This window comes from Orbicella faveolata, unplaced genomic scaffold (genome assembly GCF_042242905.1).
Source record: "Orbicella faveolata isolate gen_17 unplaced genomic scaffold, um_ofav_v1 contig_13, whole genome shotgun sequence".
NCBI lineage: Eukaryota > Metazoa > Cnidaria > Anthozoa > Scleractinia > Merulinidae > Orbicella > Orbicella faveolata.
Genome location: NW_028301540.1, coordinates 12,353,025 through 12,373,426, shown reverse-complemented (window position 1 = coordinate 12,373,426; position 20,402 = coordinate 12,353,025). Strand labels below are relative to the sequence as shown.

At 38.6% G+C, this 20,402-nt stretch overlaps 2 protein-coding genes across 2 annotated transcripts; one reads left to right on the top strand and one right to left on the bottom strand.

Moving 5' to 3' along the window:
* Nucleotides 1–10,925: 10,925 nt before the first annotated feature.
* On the bottom strand, nucleotides 10,926–16,945 carry LOC149115037 (uncharacterized). The gene is made up of 3 exons (XM_089285843.1): nucleotides 15,389–16,945; nucleotides 13,981–14,363; nucleotides 10,926–11,595 (listed from the first exon to the last, which is right to left on the bottom strand). The coding sequence occupies exons 1-3, from the start codon at nucleotides 16,875–16,877 to the stop codon at nucleotides 11,521–11,523; spliced, it is 1,947 nt and encodes a 648-aa protein (XP_089141969.1). The 5' UTR covers nucleotides 16,878–16,945; the 3' UTR covers nucleotides 10,926–11,520.
* LOC149115038 (zinc finger MYM-type protein 2-like) lies at nucleotides 11,916–13,913 on the top strand. The gene is made up of 3 exons (XM_089283886.1): nucleotides 11,916–12,650; nucleotides 12,736–13,219; nucleotides 13,908–13,913. The coding sequence occupies exons 1-3, from the start codon at nucleotides 12,238–12,240 to the stop codon at nucleotides 13,911–13,913; spliced, it is 903 nt and encodes a 300-aa protein (XP_089140012.1). The 5' UTR covers nucleotides 11,916–12,237.
* Nucleotides 16,946–20,402: the final 3,457 nt, after the last annotated feature.

Genomic DNA, 20,402 nt, shown 5'->3' with positions numbered 1-20,402 from the left:
ACACTTGCATGACTCCCATTGATTGAGGCTTCACTTAGCCGAACCCTATCATCTGTTACACTTTTTCCACTCTCTGAAAATCCCCTTTTAACCTCTGCATTACCAATGCAGTGCAATGACTTTAATAAATTGATTGACTGGTTGATTACTTGATAGATTCTCCGCTCATCAGCCAGTTTGTCCAGATCCACACCTACGTTCAGCTTCTTTGCCAGTATTTTAATTGCCTTTAGGGTCCAATCTTCTGAACGGGCTTCGGGTTGTAGTACCTTGCCGCTTCTCAGGATAATGGTGTCAAGTGGTAGTTTTATTCAACTAGATGCTTTGTTGCAGCTACGAGAAATAATTTGGCTCCCAGGACAAACTTCTTTTGCTTTTCTTCTAACCCTAAACCCTAACCCAATTTCTCTACGGGTTTGTTCTCCAATTTCCAATTCTTTGTGTGCCAAATGGTTGACGCGCTCTTACCTTGAAAAACTAGCTCCCAGTCTAATTAAATTCTCCAGGAATAACACCAAACCACAGGGGACAACATATTTAGCCAATACAGTCAACAAAAACTCAGTCTGATCTGTTGGACCTCCTTTCTTTATTTTCTTAGTTATCACTAAGGGAGTATTTATAGAAAATGTAGGAGTTTTTGGCCAATTATAGAAGTTTTATAGGATCCTATAAAATATAAAGGAAAAATAGGCAATATAGGACGGCTGGGATGTATGCAGTGGTGTTTTCTGCACGTCAAGGTCAAGAAAAGTGGACAAGAAACATTCAATAAGTAACTTTGTCGGTTTTGTATATCTATTCCTCTCTGTTAAATATGCTAGGACTCAAGGCTCTACCCTTGAGAATACTTTGCTTTGAGGGTTGTAATACTCGGGACAGCCTCTGAACACCGACGGATCAACGCGCGGTGAACTGATTTCCTAAACTTATACTTGCAGCTTCCGGATTGTTTTTGTACTCTTCCTTACTCACAGCCATTTTAAACTTGTTAGAGTTGCGAAACTTCCATCAGGAAGACTTCTAATCTCATTTGAAGACAAGTCCCTATAACGTGTTACAATTGGCTGAATTTCTCAAAATCAACATTAGTGATTTAATCAAGCTTTCCATTATCCTTGATAAACAGAAACTAAACAAAGTAAAGTTTCTTTAGTTAACGTATTGCGTTTACTGCGGTGTTGTTTTGCTTTCAGCAAGAAAATTCAATTTCCGTATAGAATAATGGTAATATGCTAGACGGTGATTCATTTACTTTATTTCGAATCATTGTTATCGTTTAATAACCTCCTACACACAAATTCTTTTCAGTGGGCTCTTCATCCGGCGATCCCAAAGATCATGCCCACCTGTGACGTTTTGAGGAGAGCGGCGAAGATCCCTCGGACCTACACATGGGGTGAGGAGGAGGGGTAGATGCCACCCCCATAAGGTTTTGTAAAAGACTTACTGTGAGGAACTGAAACTTTCAGGAGCTGTTCATTCATCCTTTGCGGAAATTTTGATATGCCAATTGTATGTTTATCATTTTTGACGTTGCCATGGCAACCACAAATTTGGCCAAAAATCAATTGTTTTGACATAATTTTTTTTGAAGTTTTCTTCATCAAATTGCAGAAATTCACGAATTTGTCCATTTCGTAAGCATTGTGGCTTGTTTTTGCATTAATTTGGGTTTTTGTTACTTTTTAAGAAAATACTGAAATCCAAGATGGCGGATCCAGGATGGCTGGTCAATTGACGTCATTTGACGTCATACGGCGTCATAACCACCGTAGAGCAAGCTCATGGCTATCTAATGAATGTAAATTTAATACGCTTTGCCTCAACAGAACGATAACCCAGGGGAGGGGAGGGTGAAAACCTTTTAGTTTGGATTCCTTTTTACAAGAGATAAATTCGGAATCTCAGTGTCAGTGAAGAAGACTTGCCTTGCATTCAAGATGCCTTTTGTGATGTTTGCTTCCTTTCCATGTCAATTGCAGGCGATGTAAGGTCATTTGGCCGATTTTATTTCTTTCACAGTGTTTCCCTAATTGCGACCTGACGCTTACTCAATGACATCTAAAAAATGCTCCTTAAAACACCTTTACTTACAACTTTTCTGTTATCCTTGAAGCGCATTTAACGGCTGATGTTATGTTTCGGCAAAACAGAACGTTTTCCCAATACAAATGGAAAAGTAAATAGTATAGAAGCCTTCCATAAAAACACTCCTGAAAGTCACAATCTTAATGAAAAAAAAAAAGAAGAAGAAGAAGAAAGAAAACGTAATAGCCTTGTTATATTAAAAATCCTTGCAAAAGCGAAGAGAGTGGTGTGGATTACACAGTCACTGAGTCAGTCAGTCAGTCAGTCATTCAGTCATTCAGTCATTCAGTCATTCAGTCATTCATTCAGTCAGTCAGTCAGTCAGTCAGCCGGTCGGTCGGTCAGTCGGTCGGTCGGTCGATCGTCGAGTCAGCCTGTCTCTTGGTCGGACGGTCAGTTAGTCACGGTAGCAAGGAATAGAGAAAGCCATCATAGCCACAAAATGGCGGGACACATAAAAGTCTCCAGAGATATATTGAAAATGAAAAGTTACAAATCGTGCATAGAAATTTTTTTATGATAAAGGTTGTCTTACTACTAAAGCTAATTATTTTGGGTCGAGATTTTTGGTCCAATAGTTATTACCACTTAGACCCTCATAATTCCGAAATAACCCTAAAATAGCAACCTCCAGATAAAAACACTGTGTTTCCCCGTTTTGCCTAAAATGTTACGTCATACTGTCTTGATGTCCTAAAGAATTTTTACTGTATATAAGTTAGTATTTTAGTTAGGTGAAGTTAAATAAAATAAGAAATATATATATATATCAGTAAACAAAGTTCTGTAAACAACAAAATTAAATGATAAAATGACTTAATTAACGTATTGCCTTCTCTACCTTCAAAAATAACTGTCACTGTGGTCTTATCAGTCCCGTACTCGTTAGTGCCCAGGCATGTGTAGTTTCCTTCTGCGTTCACTTGTATCTTGGCGTAGTTTGTTGTATTCGCCATCACTGTTGAGTTCCACGATATTGCTACGTATATGGGGCGTGCTCCACCGGTTAAACAAGACAGGTTGTAACCTGGTAACAGCCTTATAACTGGAGCCGGGAACTCTACTTTGGGTGTCCCTATTTTAAGACACAGAACAATTAAAATCGGTCAATTAAAGTCTGGACTATGCGCCACGACATTTATACGACGGATAAATGCTGTTCTTGCAGCAAGTATTTCTTGTTTTCCTAAGATTTGCTAATAAGTAGAGTGAATCAGTCATGCCTGATGTAGTTCACTCTAGCCAGCACAGCAATTAAAATTGCTGTGTGGTTAGAGTGAACTACATCAGTAAAAACTGACATGACGACATAAAAAAAAATCAATAAAAATTGGCATGACGACATAATAGAAAATACGCCTGTTCCTTATATTATCTTGCAGTCTCCATTGCCGCCGTTGTTAACGTCGTCACTCAATGCTTCTTTCCAAAAAATTGTGTAAATACCGCTTAACTCTGTTTAATTTTTTTTAATTAAAGGTGGTTCTAAGCCCCATGTACCAAATTTATAGTCTTATCCTGCTAATTCGATAATAAAATAGGGGTCATCAAGCTCGCTTTTGAGTTATTAGCAATTAAAGCCCAAACTAAGGTTGTTTTAAGAAGGCCGCAGTGACTGTGTTGCTTTGAAAATCTTTTGTGCCACGAAAATGATAAAAACGTTCTCAGCGATGACAGGCCAGATTTTGATGCCATGATTATAGCATCATCTGACTCATTAAAACCTAAGTCTGGAAAGTGTTGAAGACTGTTTAAAGCCATCTTAAGGAATAAAGTACCCTGTCCACATTCTTATCTTCTTTATCGACCTGAAAACAGATGCGTCACTCGTACCATGCGTTCAAGAGGACTGGGATGGAAACCTCAATATATGTCTTGAAATGCTGCCTTCTTTTCTATGTTGTTACTTAGTGCACGTTACATAAGGATATACTGATGCGCTCACCTTGTGAATGCGACGCCAGAGTGCTCTGCACATTCCCCGTGAACGAGGATAGCAAGAGTATTATTTTAATGGAGAAAAATAAATTTCCGTCCATATTTAAGATGAGGGGTATTTCATCTGTACTAAGGCACCTCAATTTCTGTATGTAAAAATAGTATAAGGAGAAATGGGAACAACGTACTTTAATTACACTAGTTTAAATGAATTAAAGCGAATAGAAGGATGCTAAAAGACAAAATCATTCAATGGATTGGTTTTCTTTATCTTCGCGGATAAGCATATGTATCAACTAACGAACTTTCAACTAAGTTTGCGTCAACACTCTGGTCTTCTATGATGACTTTATACGCGAATTATCACATATTTCGAATAAAATAGAACAACTTGGCTTCTGTGTGGCCAGATAAAAAAAGATAGAATCGAGTGGTTTTAGCTTTGAAATTTTTCTTTGGAAAAATAGTATAGTTATATATTATAGTTCTCGAAAAAAAGTGCGAGGATCAGGAATTCACATTCAGTTCAAATCAGATGTGCAGACTTTGATTCCCTTCTGACGCACTTTAATCGACAAACTCTGTCAGATTGCATTCTTCAGAAATTTTAAGAAACCAGCATTACTCATTCTTTTCCATTTGACAAGAGGAAAAACTGGGGGGTTTGCTACTTCCTCGTGTAATAGGACTTTCACAATTCAGCATAGAGTGTTCCAAATTACTTTTTGCTTTCAAGAGCTTGAAAGTTCAAACATTCCTTGCCGCTAATTGTTCACTGAATTTCATTTGCAACCCTTTTATTGTTCGCTATCAATAATTACACTGAGCCATATGGCATTTTTTAAGCGCCGGTGGTACATAATGCTCTCTTTCTTTGACAATAGCAGAAGATAAACGTGTTTTACGGAACAATCGTTCACAGCTTGATCAGTAACTTGGGGAACAATGCTGTGATATACTGCACCGGGAAAAGCCATTAATGTTATACACTGGAGGGATCTTCAATTGCGTTCTACCGTAAGAGAAGAAAAGAACAGCAGTATGTTGATAAACGAAGCGTGCAAATTTCCTTGTTAGCTACAAAAAGAGGGACTACATGTATAACAAAAAGACATTACTACTAGATTTTGCTAAAAAATAAAATGGATCAAAACGTGTCTATTTTTTTGTTATATGTGGAGGGAAGTTTCTTAAAAGACCAGGATTCCTTTTCCTTCCTAATTGAATTTCATTAAGGTGTCAAATCATGTTTGGCTTTTTATATCGTCAAATCAGCCTCCGATTGAAATTTTCAAATCTACAAGTGAGACATCCAGGCCATCACATTGTTAAATTTGCAAAATATATATATCAAGATCTATTGTGTTCAGAACAGCAATTCTAGGTCATTCAACAAGACTTTTTCCTGAAGTAAAATGCAATAAGTGGCAGTATGTAATTGTTAACATGTATATCACCCCCACTTGGTGTCGAACGTGTATCGGTTTTTATTTTGCCACGATGCCATCCCATTTGGATGAAGTCCACTTATTTCTCAAAAGCGAGTCAGAAACGCTATGTTCATTTTCAAGCAAATTTGGTTTACGCTTTGAGTACCTGCAAACTAATGTGGCAAAATACCCATGCCTGTTTATAAACGATTTTTACAAAAGCATTGTGGATTACATACTAGAAGACATGATCATGAACTTTGCGATTATTGTTTCGCTGACGATTAAAGCGGTTCGAAATGTATGTCCGCTTTCTTCTTTTCTTTGAATCTTTTACCAGAGACAAAGCTTAGTAGGATTTGGAGTTACGTTTTGCTGTTCATATAGTGCAATCGAAGTTTGAAAAAATTAAACCCACAAGTAACATAAGACCTAAAGGAAAAGTGAGTAATTTTGTATAAGTGATCCATATTCTTCATTTTTTTCTTTCTGTAAATAAATTCCTCAGTACCTGAATAGCTACTGCTTTTACATAGACTGAAAAAGGGCTTAAATTACCTCAGCTGAAGACATCTACAGCTCCTCGCCATTCTCGAATTGCTTGAACTCCACATAAATTAGTGTTCTGTTTTGAGAATTTTAACATCCCAGCTGCAGGTTTGTGAATGTTTGGGGTGTTATAAAGCCGTGTGACATTTCAACGTGCTAATGATAAATTTACGCTGCAGCTTGTTCACAGCCTGTTGCGATCTTGAGGATGCTGAAATGATAACTTTAAACAACCGAGCGGTAACAAAGGGTTGACAAGCAAAGATGTTGTAGTGCCCCCTTTTCGTCCTTGAGGTGCAAACTAAGCATTTGTTTGTTCAACTGGCTGGGAAATTTAACATGAAACTATGACGGTGATTTTGCTATATATGGGTCAAACCAATGCCAAAATTACGACTCACCACCTTGCTCGTTTCAAAACCCAAGAATGAAGCTATTATCAGTCAATTGTTAAAGGGAGAGCAGTGTGAAATCATTTTTAGCAAATAAGAGCCACTCCCCGAAAATATCGAGCAAAATCGAAATTTCGCGGCCAGAGCTGTTCTTTTTTTTTGCTTATACTTTGTCCACCCATATTAGTAAGTTACTAAACGTGATGTAGTTAGTTTTCAGAAAGGCCTCCTCAATTTAGAGAAAATCGACAAAAGCTATTTTTGTTGTCGACGACTTTAAACCAGCCAAAATTTAAGACAGCACGAACCGATCTAAAAACTTCGCTTGCATGCAAAGGGGAAGAAAGCGAGATACAATATTTACCGATGCATTAATTTATACGTATGGGTTATTGACCAAGTGTGAGGTCAAGATGGCTGGATATTGGCCAAGTTCTTTTTTTGCGTGTTTATGGACCGAGACGGAGTCGAGGTCCATAAACTCGCAAAAAGAGAACGAGGCCAATATCCAGCCACCTTGACCGAACAAGCTTGGTCAATAAAGGATTTATTATATGGCTTTCGCGGAAATTTTTCTTGCGGGACACGGCGGGTAGTCCCGAGCGGGCAAGATAGCTCTATCTTGCCCGCTCGGGTAGCCAATCACAGCGCAGGATTTGATTCATCTTGCCCGCTCACGGAGCTAGCCATATAATAAAGGGTTTTACTTCTAGTTCGGTAGTAAATTTTCAAGTTAGCGATAATTTGGAAGCCAAACAATAATATTTTATACCTGCTTCTTTCTCAACTGACAGGATGTTATATTTAAGCTGAAAGTTGCGATTAAATTTTTTGACATGTGTTACATCTTGGTTTACCCTAAGATTCGAGCCACGAGGTAGTTAAATAATGTAGTAAGTCATGTAAAAGCCGCCTTGGGTAATTTAGTTCGCGCTTCACACCTCGGGAGGCTCCGCCCCAAGGTCCAACCACTTTCCCTTTCGCACACCATTTCAACAGAAAAGGTATCCCCTTTTGTATACCTTTGATCTCTGACTTGAAAAAAAGCTGCCCCTTCCACATACCTTCGTAAGAACAATGCATCCCTTTTTAAAACCCTTGCAATGAAGTTAATAAACAATATTACTGTTGAACATCAAGCATATATAGGCCATTTTTGGGAGCACTCTTCCGGGCTTCACATGAACTCTTCCAAGTTGAACAAATTTTGGCTAAAATTTGAGACATTTGAATGATTAATTAACGTAACGTCTTGTTGTTTCTGAAACCGATCAATGACATTTTCCAAGCCGAAATTTAATAGTTGTCTTAAATATAATAAATCAGTAAAAAGTTAAATAGTCGCAAGGTTTGTGGGCTATTAAACGAATCTGATTGATGTTGATGTTGGCACCCTCTAAATTAGCGAAGAGATAGACTGATAAGATGCGGTGTTAAGCGACAAAGAGCAAAATCCTTCTCTTCGAGTGACTGAAAAAAGGGAATGTCAACAAAGGTTGCATGGTTATCACGCTCGTCTCCGGATGGAGCGGTCTGGGTTCGAGCCCTGACCGGGAACTTCGTGTTGTGTTCTTGGGCAAGACACTTCACTCTCATAGTACCTTTCTCCACCAAGGTGTGTAAATGGATAATGGCGAACTTACTGCCGGGGGTAAGCCTACGATGGACTAGCATCCCATCCAGTGGGGAGAAGAAACACTCCTAGTCGCTTCATGCTACAGAAACCGCGATAAGCTCCGGCCTGATTTGCAACTGGCTCGTATGCAGATATTTTTGCCAACAAAGAACAAGAAACAGAATTAAGTTAATAAAGCTAATAAAGATGGTGAATTTTAAGCTCGGTAATGAAATGTGAAGGTGAATTAATCAACATGACACGAGCCTGGGACAAAGAAAAATTCTGAATCCCCGACAGGAATCGAATCCATTAACTCCCTCTCTTTGTCCCACGCTCGTGTCATGTTGATTAATTCACCTTCACAAGAAACAGCATTGTTTATAAATTTCTTAGACGTTTCGACCATTTTATGTGTATAGATCATTACCATTAAAAACGTTTAAATTATATAAACTGGCTGACACTTAAAATTGAATTTTATAACAGATACATTCAGGTTTTGAAATCTGTGTCAAAAAGATTAACTTTTCTATAAAAATAAACGGCTAGTGGTTGCAAGCCACCGAGGAAATATGGAAGATACTTGTTCTTTTCTATCGATTGTGGGTGGCCAAAGTGGTCATGACGAAATAGACAGGAACAGAGCAGAGAAATGTATTCCTTTACTTAGCTGTTAGCGGTATATGACGGCCATAATGCGATGTTTGCGTTTCACGACATAGATAATGAAGTTGAACTTATTCTGGCGTTAGCCTCACCCAAACGGCAGGCGAACAAGCGCAAGGTGAAAGACAATTTATTGTAGCAAACAATTTTAGTAAGGTAAAGATGAGAGAGATGGTGATTTTAATTTCAGCATTTCTCTGTACCTCAGCATGCGGATAGCTGATTTACATAATTTTACCTCTTCTTCAGCCATTCAATGTTGCAGAAAGTTTAATGTAATCAAATTTGTACAAAAGTTGAAACTGCTTGACAGGAACCTTTACCACAGACTCAAAATATATTACGTTGTTTCCTAAAATAGTACTACAGGATAAACGGGATGGAAACCAAACTTGAAGACGTTAAGTCTATGCCTGACCACCTTTAAAGTGCCACTGAAACGAAATTTTTGTATGTGAGATTTTTGCTTAGTAATTAAGTTTCAACCTTACTTGGAAACACTGCAGGCTTTTTTTTCGCATACGGTAAGCGAAAACTGCTTTTTCAGCCGTTCGAAGTTGGCTGGTTAAGCCCAAAATTGGCGGCCATCTTGGCGCGGCCAAAACAACCTAGTGACGTCACTGGTTGTATTACTCTCATGCCGCGCTGAAAATTTAGAGTGATTATGGGAGAAGAGAATACTGTTCGAAGCCCCCCAAAAAACATCTTAAGGACATCTCAGAGCTGTAAAGCAGATAATAACAGTAGCCTTAGACATGAAGAGGTGGAGAGTCGATCCTGGGGCTTTCCAGTCTATTAATTGGATATTTACAGGATATTTTATGTAAGCAAGCAAACGACTGGGACTTCTTAGATCGCAAAACGATCGGGACTCTTGGTGAAATGGCCACCACTCAATTAAACAGTATCTACACTCATAAAGTAAAAAAGACATGAAAACAAGAGAAAGCGGCTTCTGAAAATATTATCCGGACTGCTGCTGCACGAATCGCAGCAACAACGCTTCGAGTTTCGAGTCGCTTCGCTTCGAGAAAACCGGACGCTTTGTGAGTTTCACTGCGGACGAGATTGTGCTACAGTGACCTTTAGTTCAGTTGTATCTGCTACATCCTACAAGTTATCAAAACAGCAACAATTTAAGAAACCCTCTTCTTTCACATGAGGGAGCGAATTTAAACTATAAAGGTAAACTAAGCTGTCATGACCCTACAGGTATGTTTTCAGGAAACAAGAGAAAGCGTGACAATGTCGGCGGCGAAAGGTGATATATGCAAATTAGTTCAAATTCTGTTTAATAAACCTTCGAAAGGAGTGTAAACTAGTGACGTTTAACGAATTGCTTTGAACTTGGATACCATTAAATGAAGATCATAGACATAAGTACGTGCTAAAGAACTCAAAGTAATCCATCGACCGTGAAATATTGCAATTGGGAGATACGTGTAAAAGAGAAGCGAAATTCCCGCTTTGTTTACACTGATGCGTGTGCGGCGATAAAGCAAACCCTGCTGCGGATCACAATTTTCAAAGATACATTTTGTCTACCACAGGAACTCTCACTTATTAGTATCATAAAAAGATGCCCTCTGTGTGCAAAGAAGTACTCCACTCAAAGCTTGTGGACCGTTAATAACTTCGTGATTGTGCGGATGGCTGATGCGCTTACGGCTTTTACTGCAGTAAAGTTGCCGAGGATATATTCGAACCTTGTGTAACAGACCTTAGATGAACGTGAGAATCCAAATCTCAGAACCAGGCTGAAAACAGACGACGAATTATCGTGTTTAGGCTTTAGGACGTGATATAAAAGTTGCCACACTCGTCTTCGAAATCTCCAATCGAGTACTGTTCTAATCTGTAGCATTTATTTTGGTGAATCTTCACTTTTTGGCGCCCTCCAACGTTCATGATATGTATTTCCTGTCAAGACTGGACAGAAATTACAAGGTAGAAAACTAGCAGGTATCGACAATATGAAGAATAAACTTAATAAATCAAGTGAAAACAAGAGAGAATCTATGGCGCTTCTTGCGTGAATACAACCAGTGACGTCACAAGGTCCTTAAACTCGGTTCCAGAGCCCGGACACAGTTTTGCTCCAAAAAGTCGATTTCAGCAGCTAAAAAAAGCACTTTCCGTTAGGATTTGACAGAAATAAAGTTCAGCATTATTTTAAGCACGTTTGAAACTACAAATTGGGCTAATAAAAGGGAGAACGAAAATTTCGTTTCAGTGGCACTTTAATGATCTTTTGATGAAAGAGTCCGGTTGTTTAACTAAACTATTGCTGCCGAAAATACACCGCTATATTCGACAGTTCCTCAATCAATCTCAGTCATCAATGCAAACGATTTAAGCGTTTGACATGGCTCAAGCAGCACAAGACTCTTACATTTTCTACGTTCGTACGAAGTATGTTTAATAAAAACTTATTTACCCACTAAAAAATCGTTTAGTAGGGATGTTTTGTGATTGGTGCAAAGGTCTACGAGCCCAGTGGTACATTCAGGAGTTTTAAGCGTGAGATATTTTCCCCGCAAGGCTTTCGATCGCATCTACTAGTGGAGGAAAGAAAGCTTACTTATTTAGACGAGGTTATCTAAGCCCGGACTGTAGAAAAGTTCAGCATAACTTATGCTCTGCAAAGTGAGCCACCCAAAGGGTTTTATATTAAATGCGATGCCCTTTTCTTTGAATTCAAACTAAAAGCTAAACAAACTGTAGTAGTAAATTCTTTGTACAATCTGCTCACTGGCGCTCTCGAGCTCTGTGAACAACGCAGAGGCAAGTTGAAAGGCCTTTGATCACTTTTCATCCATCTGCATTTGCTGTTTGACTACTTCTTTACCGGTACCCCAATCTTCAAACGTAATACTTCTGTTACCGAGTGATGACAGCTGGCAGAAAGAAACTGAAATTGCAAAAAGACGGGAATGCATTAATATGACCTTACTGACTGATCGAGTAGAAGAACCGAAAGGGACAATATTTGGCTCGAGGTCCTTTACACTTCCTGACCGAGAGCTAGATATTTTAATTCTGGTCCGGTGTAACTCATCCAATAAGTATTTTATGATACCACTTATTACATTTTTCAAAACAAACAAACAAACAGACAAACAAACAAAAACAAACAAACAAACAAAAACACCCAAAATACTCTGTTGTAGCTTGTATCAAACTCGAGGCACCAAAACAAAAGGAAATCAATTCAAAATGCCCTGCTTTGATGTAATAGATCAAAAACGAGTGCGAGTTTTTCATCAGGGGTTCCAAACACCGAGAAACAGATGAAAGCACGACGCCGAAGGCGGAGTGCTTTTATTGTTTCGAGGTGTTTGGAACCCCTGATGAAAAACGAAGCACGAGTTTTTGAGCTGGCTTCTCAAAGTAGCATGAGAATTTTTTTCGAAGAATAGGTAATTAGTAGGCGTGCTCAATAGGCTATTGTCTGTTTTTTATTCATATGGTAAATGAAATGAATCTTTTATATGCGGCCATGTGGGCAAGTTTTAAAGGTTGAATTTTTAATAAATTAACATTATGCCGCGTGATGGAGATCGAGTGGAGATCAGAACGTTTTCGAGTTCCAAAAACCTCTTCTCAAGAAAATGTTTTGGTGAATGATGCTGTTCCAATTTCAACTAAGTATAAAAACAAGTGGGCTGTGAACATTTTTGCCGAATGGCAGAGGTTGAGAGAGGTTAAAGTTCCGGTATTAGATTGTGGCGGTCTCTTCAAGGACTACGATTTACACAATGTTACCGCTGTGAGTGTAGATATTGTTGGAATGGACGCTCTGTCGCTGAACTATTGGTTGTCAAAATTTGTGATGGAGGTAGCTAAAAAGTCCGGTGAAAGATACCCTCCGAAGTCTGTTTATGGTATCATTTGTGCCCTCAAGCGTTATTTGGAGGAGAAAAATGGATCAGAAGCTTTGAATCCTCTGGACGCTAGTGACAAAAGGTACTTGACAACTTTTAGACCGAATTGGTTAGTAATTTAAAATGCACTGTTTCAGGACTTTAATTTTGTGTGTTATTTTTTGAAGGTTTGTCCTTTTCCGACGTTGCTTAGATGCCGAGATGAAGAATGGCGTTCGAGAAGGGCTTCACATTAAGTGTAAGAAAGAGGAAAAGGAGTTTGTGAGCGAGCAAGAAGAAGCAGTATTCTGGCAAAAGAAATTGCTGGGAACTACATCAGCTAAGTCGTTATTGAACACGATCTATTTCTATAACGGAAAAGTTTTTGGGTTGCGGGGGGGAGATCACAGAAATATTGTTGTAAACAACTTTGAAATTGGTCCAAATTTTATTAAGTTTGAAGAAAATGGCTCTAAAACTTATCATGGAGGTCTTTGTGATCTAAAGTATGTGCCGCGAGTGGTCAAGCACGTTTGTCACTCTATTGAGGAAAAGCACGAGCCGTGCCTTGTTGAGATATTCAGATTGTATGTAGGGTTAGTTGAGACAAAGGAAGTTACTGCATTTTACTTTAAGCCATCAAAAACTAGGTTCGCATTCGATAAAGCGCCCGTAGGCATCAACAGCTTGAACAAGATTTTGCCTGACATGTGCGACGCGGCAGGCTTTAAACGCAAAACCGCTCACAGTTTGCGCGTTACTTGTGTTTCCTCCCTGTTCAATTCTGGGGTTGAAGAAAAATTGATTCGCGAAAGGTCGGGGCATCGTTCTAATGCATTGTTGCAGTACGAAAAGCCTACAGAAGAAAATGTGTCTAAAGTTTCAAAGATCCTAGGTCCAAGTGTTGTTAGTACAACTACATGTTTTACCACAGAGAAACAGGATCAATCTTTAACGGATGTTGTTTTCCAGAAAGGAAAATTCAAAAACTGTACAATTAATGTAACGATGTCTAAGAAGGAATAATATGTTGCTGTATTGTTGTTGTAAGCAATGATTTAAGCGGGAAAAATGCTGTATTTAGAATTATAATTAAGACTGATTAAAATTCAAGTTTCTTGATCAGTGTCTTGATCAGTTTTTGAACTAATCTACCGTGTGTTGATCGGTATGTTCATTGGGTATCAACATACATGCACCTGACCCAATTGATGCGAGCTGATTGGGTCATCAGCTCAAGAATAATTAATGAGTTTGAGAACAAATTATCAAAATTGATTGTAAAAAGCCGAAAAAAGAGATAATTTAGAATTATCATACCGATCGTTTGACCGTCTATTTACGAGCGTCTTCATTGCAGCAGTGACACTACGCGATATTTCAAGTGTTTGAGTGTTTCTGCATTTTTTTTCATACAGACGTCCCTTATGTACCTTTTGGTTAGTCTTATGAACCACGATGTCAGCGATGGAAAGTGAAAACAACTCAGTTTGTGTCCCTCGATGGCACCTCGTGTCGCCATGCTTGAACCCTTGACAATCTTCAGCATCTGTCTCCACTGTGTAATCGTCATCTTGTTTGTATTCTTCCAAACTGACATCAATCACCCCACTGTCCTTCACCACAGAAAGAATCGTGGGTTTTTCAAATTTCCCGGTTTTTAGCTGGTTTTGAAGAACGTTCACTTCCACTAACCCACGGATTTCGCTATGTAAATCGTTGAGAGGTAAAAGTGCGGTGAGACAGCAAGAAAAAGACCAATGTGGGTTTCTGCGCCATTCCTTAATGTAACGGCACAGGAACACTACGTACTGAACTGAAAGTAGACAAGAAGTAAAGGATTATGAACAAAGCTTCTCAAACTGAAAAGTCGCGATGAAACAAAAACTTACAATTTGCATTTCACCCGGGTTTTCGAATAACCATGAACGTATGTGCTTGACACACCCTTGTTTGTTTTTGATGTACAATACGGAATTCCTGCAAGTCGGACAAGGCATCATTCCCAAGAGCAATACTGGGCGGATATGATGCATTTTCAATTCCAAGTTATCCTCTTGTTATGTCTCTCTCTCGTCCTTTTTGTAGCATAGTCTTTTTTTTTACCCTACTTGTCCCGTGTTGAGAAACAAGGGGGTCGCGCTAATCGACACTATTTTGAATTTATCGAATAAAACTTGAAAAGTTAAGCCTAAACTGTCTATGTTTTGAGCGAAAACTTAGACATGCATAATTCGTGACCATTTCCCCTTAATAACGTTAGAGAATATATTGCATCACTGATTCTTTCAGAGCTTTTTTTGCCACAATCATTTGTTTCGAAGCCACTTCATTAGTATAGACTAAAGTTTCATATCACAAAATTAACTTACTTGTACATATCAATTAGATCATTTCAATTAATGGGATTGTGTTAGGCCAAACATTGCCACACAGCCCTTCATTAGACGTAGGGCCCCTAGGTACAAATTGGCACTTTGTGTCTGAACCAGATAGCAGGGGAATACAGACCCCAGGAATGGCAGGGAGACTGCACTCCTTGCATGAAAATAAAGGAGACAATTTTCATTCAAATTTGAAAACAAAATCAGTCAAAAGAAAAAGTGTTATGGAAAACAAATATCCTTCATTTGGCCATAACGTTAAACTTAGATGGTGTATATAAAACATCAAAACATACTTGGAACTAATCTCGTGACACCCAAATCACGCTATGACGGCAATACTGGGGCATCTATCTTTTATTACCATATTGTGTCTGGGAAAAGTGGAGTTCTTTCTATAATTGATCACACTTTCTTACTGTATGGGTAAGAAATATACTAAACACTGTGACCTTACCAACAAGTACACCAATCACCAAAGTGTTTGCGCCAAGCACCAATACCTTGAACAAAACAGAGTCCGTGTAGGAGTCTACAGTGGCTGATATGTTCTCTGCAGGAATTCTACTTACTGCTCCAATACCCAAGTTGACAACAGTAACAGCAAGGGACGTCGCCATTAATTTGTTCTCGGTCGCATCTTTAATGGGTTTCATCCAGGAGAAAAACACTCCATACATCCCAGCGATGACCCATGCCAAACCAATGTAAGATCGGCTCTCTTGACCCACTAGAATCAGACCTGATGTAAGGATTACCTTACGAGACATTTCAACTAATTCCCAATACCATGTGCAATTGTTGTAATTTTTAAAAAGAAAACACAATCCGGAGACGATTTCCATGCCAGAGCGTGAATCCTGAAAGAGGTTGGCGCCTGCTATGACTACTAATCTTCTTTGTCTCCAAAGGACGATGAACGAGGAAAGAGGAAGGACAAAGATATAGGCTGCAGAAACGTACGCCAGGATAAGCCAATGATTGTACTTAGTACCTTGACACTGTATGCTGTAGTCTGCTTTCATATAATAGCTACAAGGCTCCTCTTTTTCATCTCGACAAAGTTTCTGGCAAGCAAGTGGCAGGACATTGGCTGTCTTGACGCATGTGCTCAGGTAAGTCACATAGAGGAAGAAAAATAAATTTTTGAACACTATCTCTTTTGTCCCTGCGATGCTTTTTGACTTATCATCACTCTGTGGGCTTCGACGTCGTAAGATTATTACTTTACGCACTCCGTAAGTAATAGAAGAAATACCAATGACAGCAGCATTCATTGTCATGATTGTAAACAAACTTCCAAAAGCATTGACGCGAAATCCTGGGAAAAGACAGTGAATGGGTGCTATCTGATAAACATCCATCTGCAGTATTTCTGAATATTGGGCGATTACTTGCAAAGTTCCTGGCCACTTTATGTACGAGAAAGCCTGAAGTAAACCATAGGTCACCTGATAAAAGCCAATCACAATTTTGAGTTTGGACAACAATGTATCTACAAGTGGCCGTTTTCTTGTTCCTTTCTTCATTCTTCTTACCATCAAAGGCAAAGCTATAGCGATGAAAAAAATAATAGCTGTAACGATGGATAGCTGTCCCACAATCCACTTCTTTGATGGACATTCCTTGCACGTCTTTAATTGTTTATAGTATCCTAAGCTGCAAACTTCACAAAGTGGGCCTTCGTATCCACTTTGACACTGAGAATTTATACCACCATCGCAAGACTCTTCTCTTGGACACTTGTAAGGCGTTGGTACGTGAAATGGGTACTGTACACTGGAAGCATCTAATGCTGGTAAAGACGCCATAAGATTCGTAATAAAATCTCTGTAACGATCTCTGTAAGTCTCGTTCCGCCATTCCCACCAATAACCGGATTTCAAGGTGATGGCATCATCTTTGCATTCCAGTCCTCGTGCACATTTGTGACATTTCTCAAACATATGGGTTCGATAAAATCCCTCCAAACATTTACAAGCACGGTATCCAGCGAAAAAATCAGTGTCTGTTCCTGTTGATTTTGTAATAAGAGATGAATGTTTATTTCAGAAAAAAATTAGAGTGATATGTTAGTCTTTAGGAGGAATAACAAAAGAAAAAAAATTAAAAAGGTGGAAAAAAAATCTACCACTTCCACTGCCCGCTTAATCAACTTATTTTGATGGCCGTTTTGCCATCCGTCGGTTTAATTTATTCTCTTGTAAAATACCTAAGCAAGATTCGTTTAAAATCTTAGCTTATCTTTCTCAGACGCCAAGATTTATTGTTTGTCTTAGAGAGAGTAAGCTTTTCATATTTTCACTTCGAGTTTACTCTTGAATGTCATCGGAGAAGCGAAACAATCAAGAGAATTTATCCCTTTTAAGTCCAAAAATTTTTTTTGGTCTTGTGGAACTGGTGGATGCGAGTCTTAGCAATAACATTGGAAGTTGGTGGACTGATAATACGTCGAGAAGTATTTCTTGTAGGGTCCTCTATGGAATGAGGATGTCATTTGACTTAGAACGACGTGACTATTTCTGAAAGCTGCCACCTTGAATCTAATTTAAACGACATGATAATTCAAAACGTTTACAAACCACTAAGATGCCTCAAAATCAGCAAAGGAAGCTATATTTATGGAGAAGTAAAAGGAATTGGGAATAGAAGAAAAGAAATCGTGATTTTACCTTCAGGACATGACTTGCAATCTTGTTTACGTGTGCCTGATGCTTTGTCAAATGCAACAAAAGATCCATTCGGACATTTCTTGCAGCTTTTGGCCACGTAGCCGATATCGTCAGAGTAAAATCCCCCTGAAACGGCAATAACCACATATATTTAAACTTAAACACTTTTACAAACAGCAGACAATATCAACGTTAACAGCCACGAATGGCTACATTATTGCAGTCTTCAACCGAGCGTCGTGAAAAAAGAAAACGAAACAACAACAACAACAACAAATTCATCATTCTGTCCAATCACAATTTACACAGCCAATCCAGAGAGTCAATCGATACTCAAAGCAAATACATGTAGTAGATGTAATGCACGGGAAAACTTGCGCGCCACTCAATATTGGTTTTGGTTTTAGTTTGGACTGGTTGACAAAGTGGCGGGAGTTGTATTAGACCAAACGCTTAGCGCGATAATGCAAAACCAAAGCAAATGCATATTACTGTCGACATGCAAGTGAAAACTGATCTATTGTATCCTTCCATGAGTCGATCACACCTCAAGATCATTTGATTTGAGGCATTCGAAAATATGGACATATTTCCATTAGGTTTTGGTCTGCGAGCTCGCACTTTCCATAAAAGGTATGCCATATCCATAATGTCGCAAGATTTTGCTACACCAGGTATTGTGATACTCCCCTATAACTGACTAAGTTTTATGGTCTTGGAAAGTAAATTTGGTTTTGTAATTCACATTACATTTTAATACAAGAATTAAAGATCGAATTTTAAATATCGAGAAAATGAATGGACTGTGTCTATCAATGTCAATCAATAAATTTGATATTTAATGTGGATAATGGCATGTGCTTTTGCCATACATGTTATAGACTATGATAAGTGTAGTGTTTGTTCCTATTTTATGAATGCCTTATTTGTAAGATAACCTGTAATCCTGTACTCATTGGTTCAGCACACCCTAAACCGCAGTCACGTGATTATACCATTATATTATTGTACATAGACTACTTTTGTTCAGTTCTAATAAAGCAGTTGTGTAGAACACTCGTCACGATTCATTGCGTACTCTATGGTGGTATTCCGAACCCAAATACACAACATTTACATTTAATCTTTATTTAAGTACTATGATTTAATTACTGGGAAAGATGCCATTAAGATATCGAAGGATAAATCAAATCATAACATTATTTTGCCTGTCCTACGCTTCAGAATAATGACGATAATTATTGCACTTCTATAGCGCCTTACTGATAGTTTCTACAAATTGCCCATGGCGCTTCAGAATATAATGAAATTGAGTAGTTAGAATGTCTTGCCTAGGGCCTCGTCCACACTAAGCCGGATGAATTTGAAAACGGAGGTTTCACTCTGAAAGCATTACAAACGTTTTCTGTCCACACTACGCCGGAGGAATTTGAAAACACAGCAAAAACTGGTCATTTTGGAGTAGTGATTGAGGAAAACGCAGGCAGAAGAATATGATTATCATACCGTTATCTTCCTTTATAAATGTTTTCCGTCCACATTAAAACGCAAATTAAAAATGTTAGCATTGATATACCAAACACTAGCATTTGACATGTGAATTATTTATTTACTTGTGACATGCTTTTAAATGTTCTGATAAGTTACATAATCTGATAGCACATTCCATAGCATACCTGGGGGACATGTCACGCATCCATCAGCGCCTTTTGCTGAAGAATTAGAAAATGTGCCAAGAGGACATGGCAACAATGTTGCTACGATCGAGTTGTTGTCAGCTATTCTTCTGAATCCCGAGGCCAAGTAAGCAGAGAGAAGGTTTACATATATATCCGGATAGACAACTCGAATAGCTTCTTCTGGTGAAAGGATAGAATTCCTAAGAGAGAAGAGGACATTTACGCGTGATATCATTAAAATTCTAAATCCTGTGAGGCGGTTTTTTTTATCATAATCTCGCCATTAGTGTCAGAACGATTTTTGTTCAGGCAGAGAGCTTCGAAACTTTTGGAAAGATATGATTTTGAAAATTGGAACATTACGGTTTAACTTACAGGGAAAAGGACAGGTGCTGTAAACTGTGTAAGACGTTCGATGTTTATATTAAGATCTATTTAGTACATTCGGCGTCATGAAACTCGAACATAATCGGCGGTAAAGTCTAAAATCTACCGAATAATTTGTTCTTTCCGGACGTATAATCATTCCAAATAGGACTATGGGGTTTAGAATTTTTTATGGCTAACACTTTACAACGTTACTTTAGTCACATCAATAGCAAACTCTCCAACACGTGTAGTGCAAGCGTAGCCTTGGTTACGCGATAATTTGTTGTTCGTCACACGGAGGGGAATATACGGAACTGCGAGACCGTAACCCCTCTCCGGTTATATGTGTTTGCCCAGTTCTTTCTGAAGGCCCTAACTTAGCCTTAAAATGATCTGTTTAACAGGATCTGGATCTTTTTGATCATGTATTTGTTTCAATTACGTTTCGATGGATATAAATGCTCTGTAAAACTTGCAGACAACAGCTCACTCTCACGTGATTCAAGATAACGATCGCAACTTTTCGTCTTGTAACGCGGAATTTTTTCATTTTCTCTCGGTTTTATGTATAAATTATAGTTAAATGCAAATAAGTTCTTGCAGAGCTGATAGCTTACCGCAAAGAACTTCTAGCGGGTTTAATTTCTAACCGCAAAGAAGCGTTCTAACCGTTCTTGTGCCTGCTGAATAGGCCATTTTTCAGTTGTGTGCTTAGTTACTTGGCCTATGAATGCTAGCGAGGCTGGAGGTG